This window comes from Pan troglodytes, chromosome 6, assembly GCF_028858775.2.
Source record: "Pan troglodytes isolate AG18354 chromosome 6, NHGRI_mPanTro3-v2.0_pri, whole genome shotgun sequence".
NCBI classification, from domain to species: domain Eukaryota; kingdom Metazoa; phylum Chordata; class Mammalia; order Primates; family Hominidae; genus Pan; species Pan troglodytes.
The window spans coordinates 87,604,070-87,625,485 of NC_072404.2; the positions used below are offsets into that span (position 1 = coordinate 87,604,070).

The window sequence follows — 21,416 nt, forward strand, 5'->3', positions numbered from 1 at the left end:
ATAGAAAAACTACCAGCCAACCTAATTAACAAAAAGCACTAATAAGAAATAAGGGCCAGGCATGGTGGCTCACACCTGGAATCACAGCACTTTTGGAGGCCAAGATGGGAGGATCGCTTGAGGCCAGGAGTTTGAGACCAACCTGGTCAACATAGCAAGACCTCATCTCTATTTAAATTAAAAAAAAAAAAAAGAAAATAAGAAAAAGAAATGAGAGTAATAGAACTACTCTCAGGTAAAGTGGAAACTAGAAGAAAAATGGAGAATATTTGATTTTAATTCTATTTAAATACTTTTGAAAACCTGAATAAAAGAGACAATTTGTAGGATAACATGCATTGTAAAAACTGAGCCCTGGCAAGACAGAAACTCTAAAAAAATTAATTACTATGGAAGAAATTGAAAAGTTCTAAAAGGGTACCCTTCCTCCCACCAAACCAAACCAAATTAAACAAAAAACAAAACCTAACACACCAGAACTAGATAATTGCAAAGATGTATATTATATCTGCAAGGAATAGATAACTTTGAAGATAATTAAATTATTTCTCAGCAGAGAAAGTATATTGATTGCTTTTAAGACATCAGCATAACTTTAATAGTAAAATGTGATGGTAAAAAATATAACAAAAAGGAAATTTTAGGCCAATGTCATTTAAAGTTGATGCAAAATTATATGTAAACAAATAGAATTTAGGAGTGTATTATAGGCATAATATGATTGAACATAGTTTATTCCAGGAATGAAAGGATAGCTTAATGCTAATGAGTCCCTTAATGCAACTCATCATAGTGATAAGTCAAAGGAGAAAATAATAATCATCTCCAAAGATGGCAAAAAAAAGCTTTGGATAAAATTTATTACCCATTTTTGATACAGATTCTGAATGAAATGGGAATTGAGGGGTATTTCCTTAGCATGGCAAATATTAATCTTAAATGGAAGGCCAGTATTGTATTTAAGAGTGTAAAACGAGACTTTCCATTTAAGTCAGGAAATGGATAGAAATTTCCATAATCCTCACTATTAACAGTGACATGTATATAATAACACAAATCAAAGGTATGCAAATAAGAAAGGAGGAGGCAAAGCGATTGTTATTTGTAGGTGGTACGCGTGTATGCCCCCAAATACAATACCATGAAATGAACTGAAAAAATTATGAGAAACACTAAGATAACTCAGTAAAGGAGCTGGGCATAAGATAGATATTCAAGGATAAAACTCCAGGGGGATAGGAGATATAAATGTAAGAAACAAACTAAGGACATATTTATGTTATTTATTTTTTGGTCTGTCTCTAATAATATCAATTCCATGAGGAAAAGGATATGATTGGCTTTGTTTATTGCTTTATCTCTAGTGCTAAAAAAGTGCCTAGCACATTGTGGGCATTCAAAAAGTATTTGTTGAAACTGAGAAAGGGGCAAGATGGCCAACTAGAAACTCTTAGCACTTGTCCCTACCCCACAAGGACAGTCCAAACAACAGATAAGTAATTACATTTTGATGAAAATAACTAAAGGAGAGCACCAGTGCACATCAAAGGAGTAGCAGAAACCCTGTAGAGCACAGAAATCTAGGATGGCCCCAGAGAGAATGGAAGGAAACCCCTGGCCTCCACCACCTCACCTCCCAGCTGGGCTCAGCTCAGAACCAGGAGGGACTTCTCCCTGTGAGGAAAAGGTAAGCAGGTGGACCCCAGCATCCCCCATCAACACCTTGGACACCTGCTGTCCTCACCACTGGGGACTCCTGCAGTCCTCACAGACACTGAACCCAGCTGAAGGAGGTGTCAGGAGTCCACACAGCCATGCTCCCTCCAGAAAACAAGCCGACACTGTGCCTTGCCCCCTATGACCCACACGGCTACTGTGCTTTGCCATCTTGGAATCAGAACTACTGCTAGGTTATGTCCTGCTCTGGGGGTGAGTGGCCATGGCACCCTCCCATGCCTAAGGGCTTAGCCACCATGGAGCCACCCCTGTTCAGTGGTTCACCATCCCTGAGTGGAGCTGCTACCATACCCTACCCTGTGAGGCCAAGCTGCTGTAGAGCTGCTCTATCTACCCCTCCCAGTGGTTGCTGCATCTTGTCAATCAGGGCCCAAAATAAAGCTGTGCACTGCCTCCCAAGGAAACAGTGGATTAACAACACAGCTTCATCTACACCTCCCAGTAACTGCTACATCCAGCTCCCCCGTGTCTGAGCTGAAATAGTGCCCAGCATCCTGGGGAAACAGTACCTTGGCTGTCCAGAGGAGTCATGTCCCACCAGTGCCTGAGTTGAAGATGTGCCCTGCCTCCTGGGAAATGATGTCTTGGCCACTGAGAGCAGTCACACCTCCTGGGACTGAGCTGAAGCAGCACATTGCCTCCAAAGGAATTAGTGCCCTGGTGAAGCTGAGTAGCCATGCATCCCTGGGCTGAGCTGATAGAAACCCTGCATCCCAGAGAAACAGCATTGGTTGGGCTGAGACACCCTGGCCCGCATGCAAAACAACTAGTACCCTGCTTTCCTGGAGTCAAAGTAGCCCCTTAGAGTCTGAGCTGCTGAGACAAACCCTTCACTGGGGAGTAAAGTCATCTCTGTGCTGCTCCCTGTCCCACCAGAGCCTAAGCAATTGCTGCACTCTGCTATTCTAGGGTTCTTGCTGCTGCACCTGACCTTACCAAGTCTGGGATGCTGCTGTGTTCCAGCACCTCAGGGTCCAAAGTCACCACTAAATAGTGTCTCATCCCCCACGATCTGACTTGACGCTATGTTGTATTGGCTCTGGTTCACAAATTGCAGCTGTATCCTGCTCACCAGGCCCAAATCTCCATAGCATCCCTTCTTTTCTGGAGCCAGGCCAGTGCCGTGCCCTGCCCTCAGGGTCAGAGACATAGCTACAAGCTGGCCCCCTGGGCCTAAGCTCCTGGAGGTTGCCTCAGAGTCACAGATCCTGGCTCTGTGGGTAATCTCTATCCAACTCTGCCTCAGAGAGTAAACCTATACCACAAGACCCAGTTGTTACAATAGGTTGGCAAGATCTTGAACCCCGGACCTCAGTTTCACAGCTGCTCTGACACCTGTGTCCTGGAGCCCAGTGCTGCTGCAGCTGCATATGCTGCAGCTGCATATTGACCATGTTAGACCCAACACCAAGAGGGATTCATTCAGCTAAGTCTGCCCATTGTGGAGAAAACATGATCAGGACAGTCTCAAAACTCTTGCCACCAAGAACCCCAGCAATCTATGCTGCCACTGCTGCTGCCACAAACTCCTATAGCCTAGGCTGCTGAGACATCATTGCAAATGTTAATTGCAGCTGAAGAATCTGTGCAAAGACTATACCACTGAATATACTTGGAACCAGCCACTACATCTTTTTCAGCTGGCATACTAAGACTTGTTTGGAGGTGAAAATATGACCCTACCAAAGGAACACAATAACTCTGTAACTAACCTCCAGAAAAAGGGAAATTTATAAATTGTCTGAAAAGGAATTAAAAATAATGGTCTTAAGCAAATTCAGTGAGATACAAGAGAATACAGATAGACAGTTGAAAAAAATCAGAGAAACAGTTCATGATCTCAAAGAGAAATTTAACAAAGAGATGGATATCTAAAAAAGAACCAATAGAAATCTTGGAGCTGAAGAATTTCATGAATGAAATGAAAAACATACAATACAGAGCTTCAGTAGCAGACTAGATCAAGCAGAAGAAAGAATCTCTGAACTTGAAGATAGATCTAGATCTTTTGAAATTACCCAATCAGAGGGGAAAACAAAAACAAAAACCCAAAACAATAAAAAAGTGAAAACAGCCTATGGGAGTCCTGGGATACCATTAAATGAGAAAACATTTGCATTATGAGAGTTTCAGAAAAAGAAGTGACAAAGATAGGGACAGAAAGCTTATCTGTAATTTTAAAATAGTTGGTGAAAACTTCCCAAGTCTTGGAAGAGATAAAAACATCCAGATTAATGAAGCTTACAGGTTCCCAAACAAACTCAACCTAGAGAGGTCCTCACTGAGACAAAGTGCAATTAAATGGTCAAAAGTCAAAGAAAAAGTAAGAATTTAAAAAGCAGCAATGAGAAAAATGTCAAGTCATACACAAGGGAACTACCATTAGACTATGAACAGATGTCTCAGCAGAAACCCTGGAGTCTAAGAAAGAAGGGGATGATATTGAAAGTGCTGAAAGTCTTTCCTGAACAAGCAAAAGTTGAGGGAAATCATTCCCCTACATCTGCCTTACATCAAATGCTTAAGGGAGTTCTTCAAGTAGAAATGAAAGCATATGAAAGTACAACATTCACTGATAAGGGCAAATATATCAAATCCAGAATAATTCAATACTGTTATGTTGCTCTGTAAATCATAGATATCTCTACTATGAACCATTAACAAAACATCAGTAGTAAGTCCTTATCTATCAATAAATACTTTGAATGTAAATGGATTGAAATCTCCAATCAAGACACAGATTTGCTGAATAGTTTAAAAAACAAGATCCAACTATATGCTGCTTACAAGAGACTCACATTAACCTTAAGGACACACAGAGGCTGAAAATAAAGGGATAGAAGAAGATATCCAGGCAAACAGTAAACAAAAGAGTAGGAGTGGCTATACTTAGATAAAATAGATTCATTGGGGAAAGCATAGCTTTATAAATGGTGCTGTGAAAATTGGAAATAAAACTAGACTTCTGTCTCTCACAAAAATCAAATCAAAATGCATTAAAAACTTAAACGTAAGATCCAAAACTATAAAGGTACTATAGTAAAACATGCGGAGATACTTCATGATATTGGCTTGGACAATGGTTTTTTGGATATGCCTCAAAAGCACAGGCAATAAAAAAGCAGACAAATGGGATTACATCCAATTAAAAAGATTGCATACTGAAAAAGAACAATCTACAACCTCCAAAATAGGAGAAAACCTACAAAATAGGAGAAAATATTTGCAAACTACTCATCTGACAAGAAGTTAATATCCAAAATATACAAGGAACTCAAACAGCTTAACAGCTAAAAAAAATAATAATAATAAAAAAGTGCGAAAGAGCTGAGTAGACATTCCTCAAAAGACATACGAATGGCTAACAGTTATATGAAAAATTGCTCACCATCACTAATTATCAGGGAAATACAAATCAAAACCACAGTGTGATATCACCTCAATGTGTTAAGATAGCTATTAGCAAAAAGACAAAAGATAACAAGTGTCGGCGAGGATGTGGAGAAAAGGGAACCCTTGCACACTGTGGATGGCAATGTAAATTAGTATAGCCATTACGGAAAACAGTATGGAAGTTCCTCAAAATATTAAAAATAGAACTACTACATGATCAGTAATTCTACTGGGTATATATCTGAAGAAAATAAAATGAATATGTCACAAAGTTATCTTCACTCCTATATTTATTGAAGTACTATTCGCAATAGCCAAGATATGGAGCCAACCCAAGTGTCCATCAATGGATGAATGGTTAAAGAAAATGTGGTAAATCTACACAATGGAATACTATTCAGCCACAAAAGAGAATGAAATCCTGTCATTTGCAACAACATGAATAAACCTGGAGGACATTACATTAAGTATGCCAGGCCCAGAAAGACAAATACTGCACGATCTCACTTATATGCAGAATATAAAAGAGTTCATCTCATAGAAATAGAGAATAAAATAATGGATAGCAGTGGCTGGGGAGGGTAGTGGGAAGGAGGGGTAGGGGGAAATTGTACAAAGGATACGAAGTTACTGTTAGGAGAAAATAGTTCCTGTGTCCTACTGCACATTAGGTTGACTATAGTTACCAATAATGTATAGTATATTTCAAAGTAGATAGAGGATTTTGAATGTTTTCACCACAAAGAAATGATAAATGCTTGAGGTGATGGATTTACTTACCCTGATTTGATAATTATACAGCATATACATGTGTTGAAACATCATATACCCCATAAATATGTATAATTATTGTCAATTAAAAATAGACTTAAAAGATACACTGTTTTTCTAATAGAAAAAGCCTGAAAGCAACAACAATATCCATTAGCTTTAGTGGGAATCTGATTAAGTATTAAAAACAAGATGTATTTCTGAACTAATATATAAAACCCTCCAAAATAAATTAATATTAAAAAACAGCAAGGCACTAGGACATATACAACTGTAATGTACTCAACAGGACCAAAATCATACAAAACATGTTCTCTTCGACAATGAAATTATTAGAAATCAACAATAGAAAAAGATTTGGGAAATTCCAAATGTTGGGATAATAAACAGTTTTCTAAGTAACCTATAGGTCAAAAAAGAAATTACAAGGGAAATAAATATCTTAGACGGAGTGAAAAAGGGAAACACAACATAGTAAAATTTATGGAATTTAGCTAAAGAAGTAGTTGGAGTGAAATTTATAGTTTTAAGTGATTTCGTTAGAAAGAAATGGAATCATTAATCCTCTAAGCTTCCACCTCAAGAAGACAGAAAAGGAAAAGTAAATCAAACACGAAGTAAGCTGGAGAGAAAAAACTATTAACTACCAGTGTGTAAAATGTTGAAACGGAAAACAGAAAATCAGCAATTTCAAAAGTTAGTTCTTAAAAAGGAATTACATAAAATTTTATTAAAAACTTTATGCTAATTCAACAACTTAGATGAATTATAAAAATTTCTAGAAATACATAAATTACCAAAACTGATTTAAGGAGAAAACATTAAATCAAGAAAAGAAATGGAATTAATAACTAAAAACCTTCCTGCAAATAAAAGCTCAGACTAGATGACTTCACTGGTGAATTCTATCAGACTTTTAAGGAAGAAATAATATCAATCCTACACAAACTGTTTCAGAAGACAGAGGGAGAGGGAACACTTTCCTACTCATTTTATGAAGCCACTATTATCCTGACACCAAAGCCAGAGAAATATATCACATGAAAAGAAAACAACAGAAAAACCTTCCCCCAAACAGATTAAAAAATCTTTGACAAAATATGAGCAAACGAAATTAAGCAACATACAAAAAGAGTTATATACCATGATCAAGTAGGGTTGTTATCCCAGGAACATTAAATTAGTTCAATAACTAAAAATCGTGTTATGTAATATACCATTATTAATAAAGGACAAAAACTACCAGATCATCCCAATAGCTGCAGCAAAAACATTTGATAAAAACCAAGACCTATTGATTATTTAAATTTCCAGCAAACCAAGAATAGAAGACAACTTTCTCAACCTGATAAAGGGCATATAAAAATCCTGTCCTAAAATCAGATGTAATGATGCAAGACTAACAGTTTCTAAAACTGGTAACAAGGTAGGGATGTCTGCTCACCTCTCTTGCACTCAATATTATTCTGGGAAGTTCAAGCTAGTGTAATAAGGCAAGGAAAAGAAGTCAAAGGCATACAAATTGGAAAGGAAGAAGTAAAACTGTCTTTATTACCAGATGGTATAATAACTACATAGAATATATTATGGAGTCTACAAAAAGCCTCCAGACTTAAAGAGTCAGTTTAATAAAATTGCAGTGTACAAAATCAAAAATGAAAAACAAATGCATTTCTATATATTAGCAATAAACAACCTGAAAAGACATAAAACAATTCCATTGACAATAACATCAACAAGAATAAAATAGCTAGAAATAAATTGAACAAAAGTACAAGATCTGTACATTGAAAACTACAAACTGTTTCTGAGAGAAATTAAAGATCCGAATAAGTGAAGAGATATACTATCTTTATGAATTAAAAGGTTCAATGTTGGCAATTTTCCACAAATAGCTCTATAGATGCAATGAAACACCCAAATCTCAGCAGGCCTTTTATGTAACAAAATAATAAAAAAGGCAATCCTAGGCCAGGCACAGTGACTCATTCCTGTAATCCCAACTCTTTGGCGGCAGGAGGATTGCGTGAGCCCAGGAGCTCTAGACACCCCTGGGAAACACAGTGAGGCTTCATCACTAAAAGAAAATTTAAAAAGCCAGGTACAGTGGCATGTGCCTGTAGTCCTACCTACTGGAGAGGCTGAGGTGAAGGATCACTTGAGCCCAGGAGTTTGAGGCTGCAGTGAGCAATGATTGCACCACTGTACTGTAGCTTATGCAACAGAGTGAGACCCTGTCTATTAAAAAAAAAAAAAAAAAGGAACAATGCAATCCCAGAATGTCTATGGAAATGCAAAGGACCTAGAATAGCCAAATTATTTTGAAAAAGCAGAAAAAGTTGGAGGACTAACACTCTCTGGTTTCGAGACTTAATAGAAAGCTAAAGTAACCTAGAGGGTGTGGTAGCAGCACAAGAATAGACAAACAGATCAATGGAACAGAATAGGGCATCTAGAAATAAACCTCCACATTTATGCTAATTCATTTTTGACAAAAGTGTCAAGGGAATTCAATAAAAAATTAGCTTTTTCAACAAATGGTGCTAGAATGATTGGATGTACATAAGCAAAAAAAAAAAAAAATGAAGTTAGGCCCTTAATTCACAGTATACACAAAAATTATCTTAAAATGTTTACAGACCTAAATAAAAGAGCTAAAGGTATACAATTTTTAGAAGAAAACACAAGAAATCTCAGGTCAGGCAAAGATTTCTTAGCTATAACAGCAAAAGAATGATCCATATAAGAAAAAAAAAAAAACTTGGGCCAGGCACGGTGGCTCACGCCCGTAATCCCAGCACTTTGGGAGGCTGAGGTGGGTGGATCATGAGGTCAGGATACTGAGACCATCCTGGCTAACACAGTGAAACCCTGTCTCTACCAAAAATATAAAAAATTAGCCGGATGTGGTGGCACGTGCCTGTAATCCCAGCTACTCAGGAGGCTGAGGCAGGAGAATTGCTTGAACCCAGGAGTTGGAGGTTGCAGTGAGCCAAGATCATGCCACTGCACTCCAGGCTGGGCAACAGAGTGAGACTCTGTCTCCAAAAAAAAAAAAAAAAAAAAAAAAAGAAAAACAATGGGGAGATATTGGAAACCTTGTACAACAGCCATTTTGGAAAACATTCTACTTCTTAACAATTTAAATATATATTCTTCTTACAGCTGAGCAATACTACTCCTAGGTGTCTACCCAAGAAAAATGAAAATATAAGCAACACAAACATGTGTATCCAAATGTTCATAACAACATGATTCATAAATGTCAAAAACTGAAAACAACTCAAATGTCCATACACTAATGAATGGACAGGAAAATGGAGTGTATCTGTACAATGGAATACTATGCAGCCATAAAACAAACGAACACTTAAACCTCACCGACATAGGTAACTCTCACCAGCATTAAGCTAAGTAAAATATTATATACTGTATGATTCCATTTATGAAAAAATTATAGAAAGACAAAACGATTCAGAAAGCATATTAGTGGTTACCTGGGGTTTGGGAGAATTCGGGATGATGGATGTTCTAAGGATTATGATGATTGTTGCACAACTATATCATTTTAGCAACTTACTGAGCATACACTTACATTGGTGAGTGTTGTGGTATGTAAATTATATCACATGGTGTATGTAAAACAAATACCAAATAACCTAGGTATTTTAAAGTAGCACACACTTATCCCATCTATATTAAACATACTATATATATTCATACACGTGCTAGTAGACCATAAACTTTCTGTGACTATACATACAAACAGTATATTTGCTTCTGGGAGAAAGGACTGAAAGTCTGGGATAGGACAGACAATTACTTTCATTTTATACTTGTTGACATTATTTGCTTTAAAAAAGTTAAACCATGTACATTATTACTTTATAAATTAAAAACTCTAGTAAATAATTAAAAACAGCTGACCACCCATGGTCCTGATATAAGGACCCAGGCCTGCGACTCAGCTCTTGAGTCTGCTTATCTCAAAGAGGTCATAGGCACTTCTGGTAGCCCATAATAAGATAAAGTGAATTTCACCACATAAGCATGGTGCTAGTTCCTATTAATTTCAGAGAGATGAGTATAAATTGTGGGAATTAGGGTAAACTCAAGAGGTTTTCGACTAGAAGTACTTTAAGCATCACAGCATTCTGCATTTTGCTATGCTAGGCAAAAAACGAAAACCAATTCCCTCATCCCCAAACACAAACCAAATGCAAAGACCACTTTGATTACTTGTGGAGTAAATGGGGGGCAAAGGAAAAGTGAGAATAGGGTAGCCAAGCTGATAGCAGGCACACAACGAATATTTTCAGAAAAGTACAAATTACCATAATGTAAATTAGGGATTTCAAAGTACCTTTTTTCTGCTATGTCATGCTTTTAGAAGAAGCTGTATATAAAAAATGCATCCAAATTTGTTTCTATGAATCATACAGCGGATACTGCACAGTGAGTTTGTGATACCATTTAATATCAAGAACTTGGTCCAAATATTTGATTTTCATTTGGACACTATGAAGATATGGCTATTTAATTAGCAATGTTTATTTTAATCTTAAGCAATGCAAGAAATTAAAATACCTTGCCAACATTTAATTATGAGAATTCAAGTGCTATTTTGTAACAATGCCTTGAGAAGGTCAAATTTAAGATTGTTTGGCTATCATATGAATTTCCCTTTTAGTACAGGAACCTAAGACTTTGTAGAGTGCTGCTCACAAATGCCTGGTGTTTGCTGTCCGTTTCCAAACAAGGAATCAACAATGTAATACTTCCTTGAAGGAAAAACACCTGCAGACAGGGCCAAATAAATCATAAAAGGTGCTTCTTTCTTTCAGCTTTGACTGCCTTCACTTGCATTTCAAACTGAGAGTTTCAGGCTGTTTTGAGTGCTTTGAATCGGCAACCACATGTTTGTCACACGTGTGTCCTTCATGCATGAGTTCCTCATTGTCCTGTTCCTTCTGACCCACCCATGCTGAAGCTTCGATGTTTACACTCGCCAGACATTTAGTGAGCAGATGTTGGGCTACAACACTACCACTGGGTTAGGTAGTAGTATTATCCCATTGTAACAGATGACATGGCTGAGGCTCATTGACTTTCAGTGTCCTAAGTCCACAAATTGGCAAATGGGAAAACCAGGGCTTAGCCTGATCCTTTTCCTTTACACTCTTTTTTCGAGATAGTATCCTCTTTATCTATGGCCCCTTCCCTCCCTTCTCTCTCCAGGTTCACTGGTCATCCAGAGCAAAGCAGCAGAGGTGTGGAGAAGGGGTCCTGTGCTTTACCCCATTCCCTTCCCCACAGAAAAGGTAGAGGGGAAGAAACATTCAGGGCTCAGAGCTTCTACCACACTTGGCACTGTTCCTATTTCCATACTTTGCCCAGGACACTCAGGCTAGAACTTCAGCCCTCACCCTGTTCTGTAACTTTCTCCCCAGATCATGGGAGGCACTATGGGTAATTGTTGCTAGAGCAGTTCCTGTAGTAGCAGAAGTGTCCTGAACAGCATCATTCCAAACTGTGAAAAGATTTTTCTACAGCAGCACAGCTCCCACAGCTCTCACAGTTCATGGTCCTTCTGAGTATTGTCAAGACTGTGCTTGGGCTTAGCAGGGGTTGAACCGGCTTCCACCTGCTAGCCTGGAAACCTAAGCACGATTCAAAGCATTGCTTCCATCGTAAAAGCAGGTTTCTTAATTAAATCAATGGGAAAGCAGTTTGAGTTCTCCATGACCGATATATGAATGAACTTTTGAAACAAAATACATTCATAGTTGGGGATTTAATCTTTACCCTCCAACTTTCTATCAATATGTCTGTAAGACTGAAAGAACTATTATTATTGTGTTTAATACAAAATAGAAAAAGACATATTCTGAATTCAAAAACAAAGCTTCCTTTAATTCATGTTTTTCTCTCTCACTCTTTAAGCTTTATTTTTTAAAGTATAATTTCATTCAACTCCAAGGAAATCTGCATTTTAACAATATTATTAAATGATCCTACTATCTTATCCACATATTTTATTGCTGAGCCAGTGTTTGTCTTACCTCCTCGATGGATAATCAAAGAAGTTTCACTTCCAATGGGACAGTCCTTAAGTATATCCACTACTTCTGTATGGCTCAGGTTCTGTACATTCTGCTGGTTGATCTCAACAATGAGGTCGCCTTCACACAGGCCAGGGCATCCCTGAATGTCAAGTATTTGTTTCACCCGCTGTCCTGTAGGACTGTCGGCAATAGTGAAGCCGAAGCCCTGGGCACCTTTCACAATGGTTAAGGTCATAAGTTCAGCTTGGGTGGCCCCAGATGAAGCCATAGACACATTGTCATCATGGACGGGCGGTGGATACGTGCCGTCTAGCTGACCATCAGTTGGCATGGAGTGCAGAGAATGAGGCGGCCGATCTGTTATATCTGGAACTGACTGTGAGGTCCGAGAAATGTACTCCAAATATGTTTCATAGTTGTGTCTTCCATTGACCATCACTGGAGGTGGCCTCTCCATTATTGCAAGGGGTGGCACCATGCTGTTAGCAGGGTCTTCAGGATCAAAGGGCAAAGGGTAGCCACGACACAACACCAGGTTGACACTCTGACCAATAGGAACAGACTGGAAAAGTTTGACAACATCTGCATGAGTGTGTCCAAGGACACAAACTTCATTAATATAGACAATGACATCACCTGTAAGAAAAAAAGAGATTGACAACATGAGGTAAGTTCAATTAACATTGACATAGAGAAATGGAATTATTTATGAGACTAGTGAGAGGTGTTGTTTCTTAGTAAGCAGTGAGAAAATCAATTAGAATAATACTTAAAATCACTGTGGGTGACTCAAGGTTACAACAGGACTGCCAGCAAATACAATGATGAAGTGCTGAAAAAAAGCTATTTGGTTATTCTTGAAGTTCAGAAACAACTTCATATTCAGAAACAAAGGCTCTGAAAGAAAAGGTTAGAGGAATGTGTACCTTGAAGAAGCACATTCTCTATGCTTCTTTTTCATCTTATATTCCATCTTCAGTGTAATTCAGTTAATATAATTTTCGAACTATTGAGAAGTAGTGGTCATGAGTTTTAGACGAAAAAGAAAGCCCTAGCATATTTTTTTTTTTGTATAAGTTGAATAAGTCAATTGCCTTTTTTCTTTTTTATGGAACAGAAAAATATTTGCCCATTTATTTTTTTCCATCTATAGCAGGTAATTACAAAGCTTCCATGTATATGCGAGCAAAGGTCAAGGGTGCAGGTTTTGGGATTAGGGAGCTGGGTTGACATCTTGGCTCTACTATTTAACAGATACATGATATTGACCAAGTTCCCTGCTTTGAGCCACAGTTCCTCATTTGTAAAGTTGTGAGAATGAAATGACATAATGTAGGAGAAGTACTTGGCATAGTGTATGACACACAGTGCTCAATAAATGTGGACTATTATTAATATGATTGCTGTTAAAATAGGATGGAGGAGATTTGGGACCCTTGGTTTCAAACAGAAAGTTGCCACAGTTCATCCTCTGATCTTAGATAAACTAATATTTCTGTGGATCATTTTCAATAAAGGCACTTGTCCTTTCTCCCCAGTGAACTATCACAGATTTTCAGAGGTCTACTGGTTAGAGGCCAACTTTATGATTAGAAATGCTCTGAATGCAAATTATCCATTATAAAATATATTCAGAGAAATATTTTTTCCTGCTTAAAATGCAGAAAATCACGGCTGTTTGAGATAAATGTTTTTTTAAAAATTTCAATTATGTATGAATAACAATTTTATTTTTGGAGAACTATTTTATCATGGATTGGTATTTTTATCTTCACAAACCATAATACTTGAAAATTGAGCTTGCAAATTGAGATTGTGCCTGACTATGCTGAAGAGTATATTAGGGATGAAGAGACATGTTTTCACAGATCTTCAAATAAGCAACTCAACAGACATCAGTTTATCAGAATAATTCTGGAATGGGAGGTACAAATGGCTAGGGATTTCATTCTGAGACATCCTTGCCCAGCAAGCTTGCAAACGTTAAAAATGAAAAACAGAGTTGAACTTTTAGAGTTGACTACTTTTCTGGTCTTTTGTAGGTGTATAACATAAAATGAATAAAACAATTAACAGCATTGTCTTAATTAACAGTCCCTCTTCCCAAATTGACAGAGAGGCCAAGCAGACATTTTCAGGGATCCAGGTTAGGTCTGCCTCTAGGAAATGTCACAACCTATGTGATTGGTCAGATGGAACTTCACTTTTCCATAATGTTTATCAGAGAGGGTACTGATGTGGTGGCTGGAACATGGGTCCACGGCTCAGAACTGAATTGGAGTGGACATTCCCTCACTGTTATTATAATTCCTCTTCAGACTGTGGCAGCTGGGGATGCTTTGGGAATCGTTTTTAATTGATTCCATTCATCTCAGTGTCCCAGAGAAGTGTCTGATTCGGATAGACTATTTTTCTCTCCTCCTGTTTCTTTTAGTTTTAATGTTATATTTTCTACATTTAAAAGGTTGAAAGAACAACAAATACTTGTATACTAACATCCAACTTAATGATTGGAACATTGCTCATATTAGTTGAATCCCCCTTGGCTAGCACCTCTCCCCCAACTTGCACTCCTTTACAGCCCTTTCCAAGGTAACCATTGCCCTATTTGAGGTTTGTTATTTACATATACCTTTATAGTTTATATCATATCTAGGTGTCCGTAAAAACAATATCTCTAAATAGTATCTAATCTCTAAATAATAATACTCCCTGGAAAGTATTTTACATATTTTAAGCCTTTTGTAAATGGTATATATTTTAATATTCTGTAACTTTTCTTAAAATATGTTTGTGATATTTATCTATTTTGATACTTGTGCCTCTAGTTGATTAGTTTTCATTGTAATACAGTATTTAGTGATGGCTATATTACTACTTAATAACATTCATCCATTCTTTTGTTAATGGACACTGGAGTTATGACAAATCTGTGGCTATTGAAAATAACTCTGCTATGAACCTCATGCTGGCACAGACCATGTGCATCTTCAACTTTGTTAGATAGTGGCAAATGGCTGACAAAAGAGGTCATATTGATTTACACTCTGATCGGTAGTGTGTTGAAATTTTCATTGCTTTACATCTGACACAGTACTTCATATTCTCAGACTTAATTTTTACCAATCTAATGGATGTGATCATAGTTTTGATTTGCATTTTCCAGACTGCCAGTGAAGGTGAGCATCTTTTCATGTTTATTGGCCTTTTGGATTTTCTCTTGGGTATGCCTCATTTCCTCAATTTCCTATTCAGGGAGTTTTTTTTTAACTCATTGACTGTTTTTTATGTCTACTTTCATTCTTGCTCCAACATTCTTCTTAGGTTTAGGAGGCTGCAAGGTATAGTAGAGATCACATGGGATATGAGGTCAAAAGACTTTGGTCTGAGTTCTAGTTTCATCACTTATTAGCTGTATAACTTTCCCAAACTGGCTTCAATCCTCTGTGACTCAGATTTTTTAGAAGTAATGATGAACAATAGTAATAGCAACTTATTGTTCCATGGGAAATAACGAATGAGATCATACAGGTGAAAGGGTTTCTAAGCTGTAAATTGTTATGTAAAAGATGATTGCTATTTCAGTAATTACTCTTTGTCCTTTGTTATATTCTTCTATAAAATCAGGACAGTTCTACCAAGATACTCCCACCACAGTTACAGTCAAGGATGACTTGAGTATGATTGTGGAAACAATGGGTTTCTGAATGGCCAAGTACAAGTCAGAGAGGTAACAAATGCCACTTCCTCTAAGGCTCTCCCTAACTTTAATCACTGTTAACAGACTCCCCAGTCCCCAAGCACGCTCTCTCCTTCCCTCTGCTCTGCCAGAATTTCACGGGAAAGAACTAAGGGTTATGTTGAAAGCTCTCAAGTTTCCCTGCCAGGTCTGGAGAGTAGTAGTTTGAATTGTAGTGATTAATGTTATCTATTTTTGAGTTTTAATGTGATTTTGCTATTTAGAAACAGAGTGAGAACTATTTGTGTTTCTTAGTAAGACTGCCTTTTACAATTTATGGATATTTTCCACTAACAGCAATTTTTCAAGTCATCAGGCAAGGATAAAGAACACTGCAACAATATCTTTATGAAGATACGTAGAAGATTTCTGAATGTAAAAGATGAGTGGTCAGTTATCACAGGATAAAACTATATAACAACTTGACGGTACTCAACTGCCCACTTTAAAAAAAATATAGATGTCTAGATAATAAGTCATGCCCAAAACTCTTATAGACGGGGATGTCAGCAAACATTTGCTTGTTCAGATAGAACTTATTGGATAGAATATTAATAGACTGTGCTGTATGAATGTCATTTACATGTCGTGAAATAAAAATATAAGACACCTGGTATATGTCATCTGACAGTGCCATGCCAAGTCCTCAGACAGATTGGGTTTAAGAGCACAGAAAGGGACGTCATCAGGAAGACTGGCTCTGGCTCTAACCTGTTGGCCTACTTAAGAGGGAGAATTGGAAGAGTCACTTGATCTCCCCATCTCTCAATTTCTTCTTTTATAAAATGGGAATAAAAATATCTCTTACATTTCCTCTTTTGCAGAGCTACTGTGAAAATGAGATCATCCTTGTGAAAATACTTATAATTTTATCAAATTTTTTCTCCATAAAAATAAGAAGATACATTTCTTTTGAAAGCTAAGCATATATTTTCATGACTATATTGCTGGAAAATTTACTTTGTTTGCTAAATGGTCATTCACTTCAGGCCATATTTAGGTTAGTTCTAGGGCTACTGACCTCAGGCCTGTTGGTCAGATTGAGTGTGAGTGATGAGTTAGGTGTCCCACAGGTCTGGTCTCACACTAACCTGATTGCCAATTACGGAATTTCAAAGTGCAAGTGAGGTAGAGTGAGTTTGATGAAGCAGGAGCTTTAAAACTGCTGTCCTGTATGAAAAAATGTTCTAAGATAATTTTTTCTTTCTTAGTCATGGGAATCAAAATACAGAATAGGATACCTCATCATTTTGGATAAAATAGGGCACTCTACATAAAGCATTGCTTTAATTAGAGTTATTTTTATACCTCTTTCCTCTACCCCCGCATTCTTTGAGTCACTGTGGCCTACAGAATCTTCCTTTTCAACATCTCTCACTTACCACTCCCTGTCTGCCTTCCTTAAACACAACCTTGGACCAGACTAGAATAATTTACTTCCTAATCAATTCTCATCTTACAGTCTACTCCATTAAGTTCAAACTACTTGATCTCTTGATCAGCTGTTTAAGTCTTTCCAACTTATCTTTGTCTTTACCACCAAATAAGTTATTATTGTGAAGCTGGTATCTTTACTACTCACAACTTACAACTTGTTACTTGCCTCTAGTTAAATTCTGCTATCCCTTTACCCTCAAGAGCACTTCCTTTCTATGTATGGAATCATGCCTACCAATTCATTTCCTTCCTCACCTCTTCAAAGGTATCTTCCATCACTCTTCCTGACATTGCTCCTATCTCATGTCTGAGGCTTGCAAATGCATCTCAGACTTTGTTCCTTTGTGTGAGTTCTACCCGTTCCAAGATTTCTCTACACTATATACAGAGCATCATTACTATGTTGAGAATTCTTCAGATATTTAGGATAGATTCTCACTGAATAAAGGATGGAGAGATTTAGTCAGAGGAAACCAGAAAAGATTTCACAGCTAAATGTACTACCTCCAGTTTAGTGTTTCTAACTTCTGTTTTTGCCAGGTTATCCAGATTTTCGATAAAAGAAAAATAAAAAAACCTGACAACTCCCATCCTACCAATTACATGCACTCTACATTAAAAAGGATTATTTTTAAAGTTTCCTCTCGGTTAATAAGATTTGACTGAGCTTTATTTTCTGCAGCTTATATTAATTTGTGTTTTAAATCATAATACATAATTTTATTATAATATTGTACATCTATTCTGAGTCTACTCAACCCCCACAAACATAATAAATTCTGACATGTACCTTTGGGGATGTGCTACTCACCACATCAGTTAAATGGAAAATAACTGCTCTCAACACAGTTTATTCCCCAAAGTGAAACACTGTGGTATGTCATACCAGTAGAGTTGAAGTTGGGTCTCCTTTAAAATAATTTGAAGCAGTTTCTAAAAATTCCCAGATGGTCTCCTTAGAGTGACAGTTATAAAAACAGCCATCAATTGGAGAAGAATTCAATTTTGGAGGTTCTGGATCTTACCATGGTTCTACTGACTTTACACATCAGTCTTGCAGGTAGCATTATTATATATACCCATCAAATTATGTATTAATAGAAATGCAAAAACAGATACTTAGGCATGAAAAGTGTAACAGATGATAAAAAATTCCTTCGTTAGAAGAATCTTTGTTTATTCTTATGTGTTACTTTATAAATGACACTGTGAATAAAAATTAGGTTCAGACAACGTCTTTCTCAATACTTTTCTATATATTATGAGCCCAAATGTGGCTTAATGGCTGCAAAACACTAGATATTGCCTTCTATCTGCTTCGCTGTCAACTCGTCTTCCATACCATACACTCTGTTGTCCTTTTCACCTAACATCTTTTAGTGCCCGCTCATAGAGACAGAGCTCAGTCCAAACTTTCTAGCATGACATATGAGGCTCTCAGAGCACTGACTTAGAAGTCAGGGGGTTTATGTTGTTAGGCCAGGTATGCCAATAACTAGTGGTATCAACACTTCCTAGGTCTTATTCCTCACTTATTCATTAATTTATTCAGCAAAGATTTACACATATTCAACTACTATGAGCCGGGCATCATGTTATAAAAAGAGAGGATTGAACCAGATGATCTTGAAAGTATCTTCACTTTAAAATTCTAAGACAAAGGCCCTTAGATTCTAGCTCTTGGATAACTTTTATTTTTTAAAATTTCAACTTTTAAATTTCAGATTCAGAGGATACATGCGTAGGTTTGTTACATGGGTATACTGCTCGAGGCTGAGGTTTGGAGTATGACTGATCCCATCGCCCAGGTAGTAAGCATAGTGCCCAATAGGGAGGTTTTTTCAGTCCTTACTCCCGTCTCTCCCTCCTCTGTCTAGTAGTCCCCAGTGTCTATCGTTGCCATCTTTATGTCCATGAATATCCAGCATTTAGCTCCCACTTATAAGTGAGAACATGTAATATTTGATTTTCTGTTCTTGTGTTAACTCATTTAGGGTTACAGTCTCTAGCTGCATTCATGTTGCTGTGAAGAGCATTTTTTATGTCTGTGTAGTATTCCATGGCATTATATGTACCACATTTTCTTTATCCAATCCACCATTGATAGGCACCTAGATTGATTCCATGCCTTTGCTATTGTGAATAGCACTGCAATGAACATATGAGTGCATGTGTCTTTTTGGCAGAATGATTTATTTTCTTTTGGATATATACCCAGTAATGGGATTTAGACAGCTTTTCAACTGGTTCCTTGCTTTCTTTTTTCTACTACCACTACCCAAGATGAGATTCTTACCATCTATTGTATGAACTTCCGCAATAGTCTCTTAGCTGGGCTCCCTGATGTCACAGAGGGAATGACTAGGGAAATAGCAAAGAGAAGCCCAACATATGGCATGACCAAGTGAGCTTGTGGGGTAATGGGGTTCTCAAGTCTCACCCCATTTTGACCTCTAGGAATACATAAGACATTGCTAAATCTCCACTTCTGGTCGGGATTGGCTCAAGAATCAGGAGGGTGTGAATAGTCTTCATATTCTCCATATCCAGTGGCTGCAAAGCACTAGATACTGCCTTCTACCTGCTTCCCTGTCAGCTCATCTCCCATTACCATACATTCTAATGCCCTTTTCACTTAACATCCTTTAGTGCCTGCTGACAGAGACAGAGTTCAGTCCAAACTTTCTAGCATGACATACGAGGCTCTCAGTTCACATTTTCATTGTCTCCTGCTTTTTCCAACCTACTCTATGCTTCAGTTGGCCCCAGCTTTAGGTCATGCCCCCAACACTATATTTTCTTTCCAGTCTCTGTGCTCTTGTTTCTCCTTCTCTCCTTGCTTTGTCCCCACTAACAAGCTGCTCGTTACCCTTTAAGGCCAGCCTCACCTTTTAAACAACCTTTCTGACCGCCTCCTTTAGCTGAATGTTAGTTACTTCTTCCTGTGTGTTACTCTTCCTGGTAGCGTGATTCTTCAATCCATTTAACCACACTAACAGCATTGACTACCATTTTAATATACTTAATATTTATCTGGCATTTACAAACTCCATCTTACCTAATCCTTACAAAACCCATATTAGATAGCCATTGTTATCTGTACTTGATACATGGGAAACTGAACCTAGAAGAAGTTAAGTCACTTCTCTAAAGTCACATTGATAATTAGGTTAGATTGAGGAAGTGAATCCAAGACTTCAACACAAATGCTAAGAATTTCAAGCAGTCCAGGATGTATTTTGAGTTGAGGACTCTTTTGTGTCCCTCAGCTTGTTATCGGTCAGAATGCTGGGTAAAGATATTTATCTTTAATTCCTGAGGGTGAAAATTGAGAGATGAACTGCAATATTCTTTTGATTAGCTAAGTTAATGGAGTCATGCAGTGAAGCAGATAATTGCAAACAGGGGAATCGGGGAATCCACTGTATTTGCTAGGTCCATTTTCTGCAGTCCTCCAAAATAAGCTGCTTGGAAGAGAGCTAGGAGAATGCTGAGGTGGGAGGTGACAGGGCATTATAACTCACACAACTTATAACCATCACAAAACATAAGCTCTAGTATAAATTGTTTCAATAGCTGTGTGATCTTGGGCGAAGTATTTAACTTTTCTTGGTCTACTTTATTTTCACGTAAAATGCAGAAGTCAGAAAAGACAACTTCTAAGGTGCAGCTTTAAGAGTTCCTACATCTGATGAAAATGTGGAAAGCTGTCCTACTGAATTCATATAAAGCACTGGGAAATTTCAGTGGTGCAGTTAAACAGGTAAGTGATAAGCCTATTGGGGCTTACCTTGAACTTCTCTGATTTTCTACAAAAGTAGCCAGTGACTCCAACACTCTTATCTATAGGCAGAAGGATACTAAGATACTGGAGTAGCCACTTATTTCTCAAAAGAATGAAAGGCTTCTTAATCACATTTTATAGTTTCATCTGTGTGACCCAGTGCAGATGCTTAATTAAAAGCTTGTTTTTTTTTTTTAAATTATGATTAAGCAGCACACATCCAACAATTACTCCCTACCAGATGTGAATTAGTCCAACGATGTATTTACATTTCCTTTGTGTTTGGCATTGAGTGGTAAGATATATTTAAATGCTTGCATTTTACTTTGTTGAAAAGGAAACAGAAAATACATTCTAAGAGAATCTAAAGCACTGATTATTTGCTGATCTGGCAAAGATGAAACAACACTTCAGATTAAAAACTATAAGTAAAGCCACAAAAAAGAAAGCACAAAAGACTGTTTCTTGCAAAGCTCCAAAAAGCACTGGC

At 37.4% G+C, this 21,416-nt stretch overlaps 1 protein-coding gene across 14 annotated transcripts in view; it reads right to left on the reverse strand.

Annotated features, from left to right (window-relative positions):
* MAGI2 (membrane associated guanylate kinase, WW and PDZ domain containing 2) overlaps positions 1-21,416 on the reverse strand; it is a 1,434,944-nt gene that overhangs the window by 226,094 nt on the left and 1,187,434 nt on the right. For all 14 annotated transcript variants that reach the window (XM_024358207.3, XM_024358205.3, XM_003318553.7 and 11 more), the window contains one exon: positions 11,964-12,602. In XM_024358207.3, the coding sequence (XP_024213975.1) occupies positions 11,964-12,602 (639 nt within the window). The remainder of the gene's footprint in view (positions 1-11,963; positions 12,603-21,416) is intronic.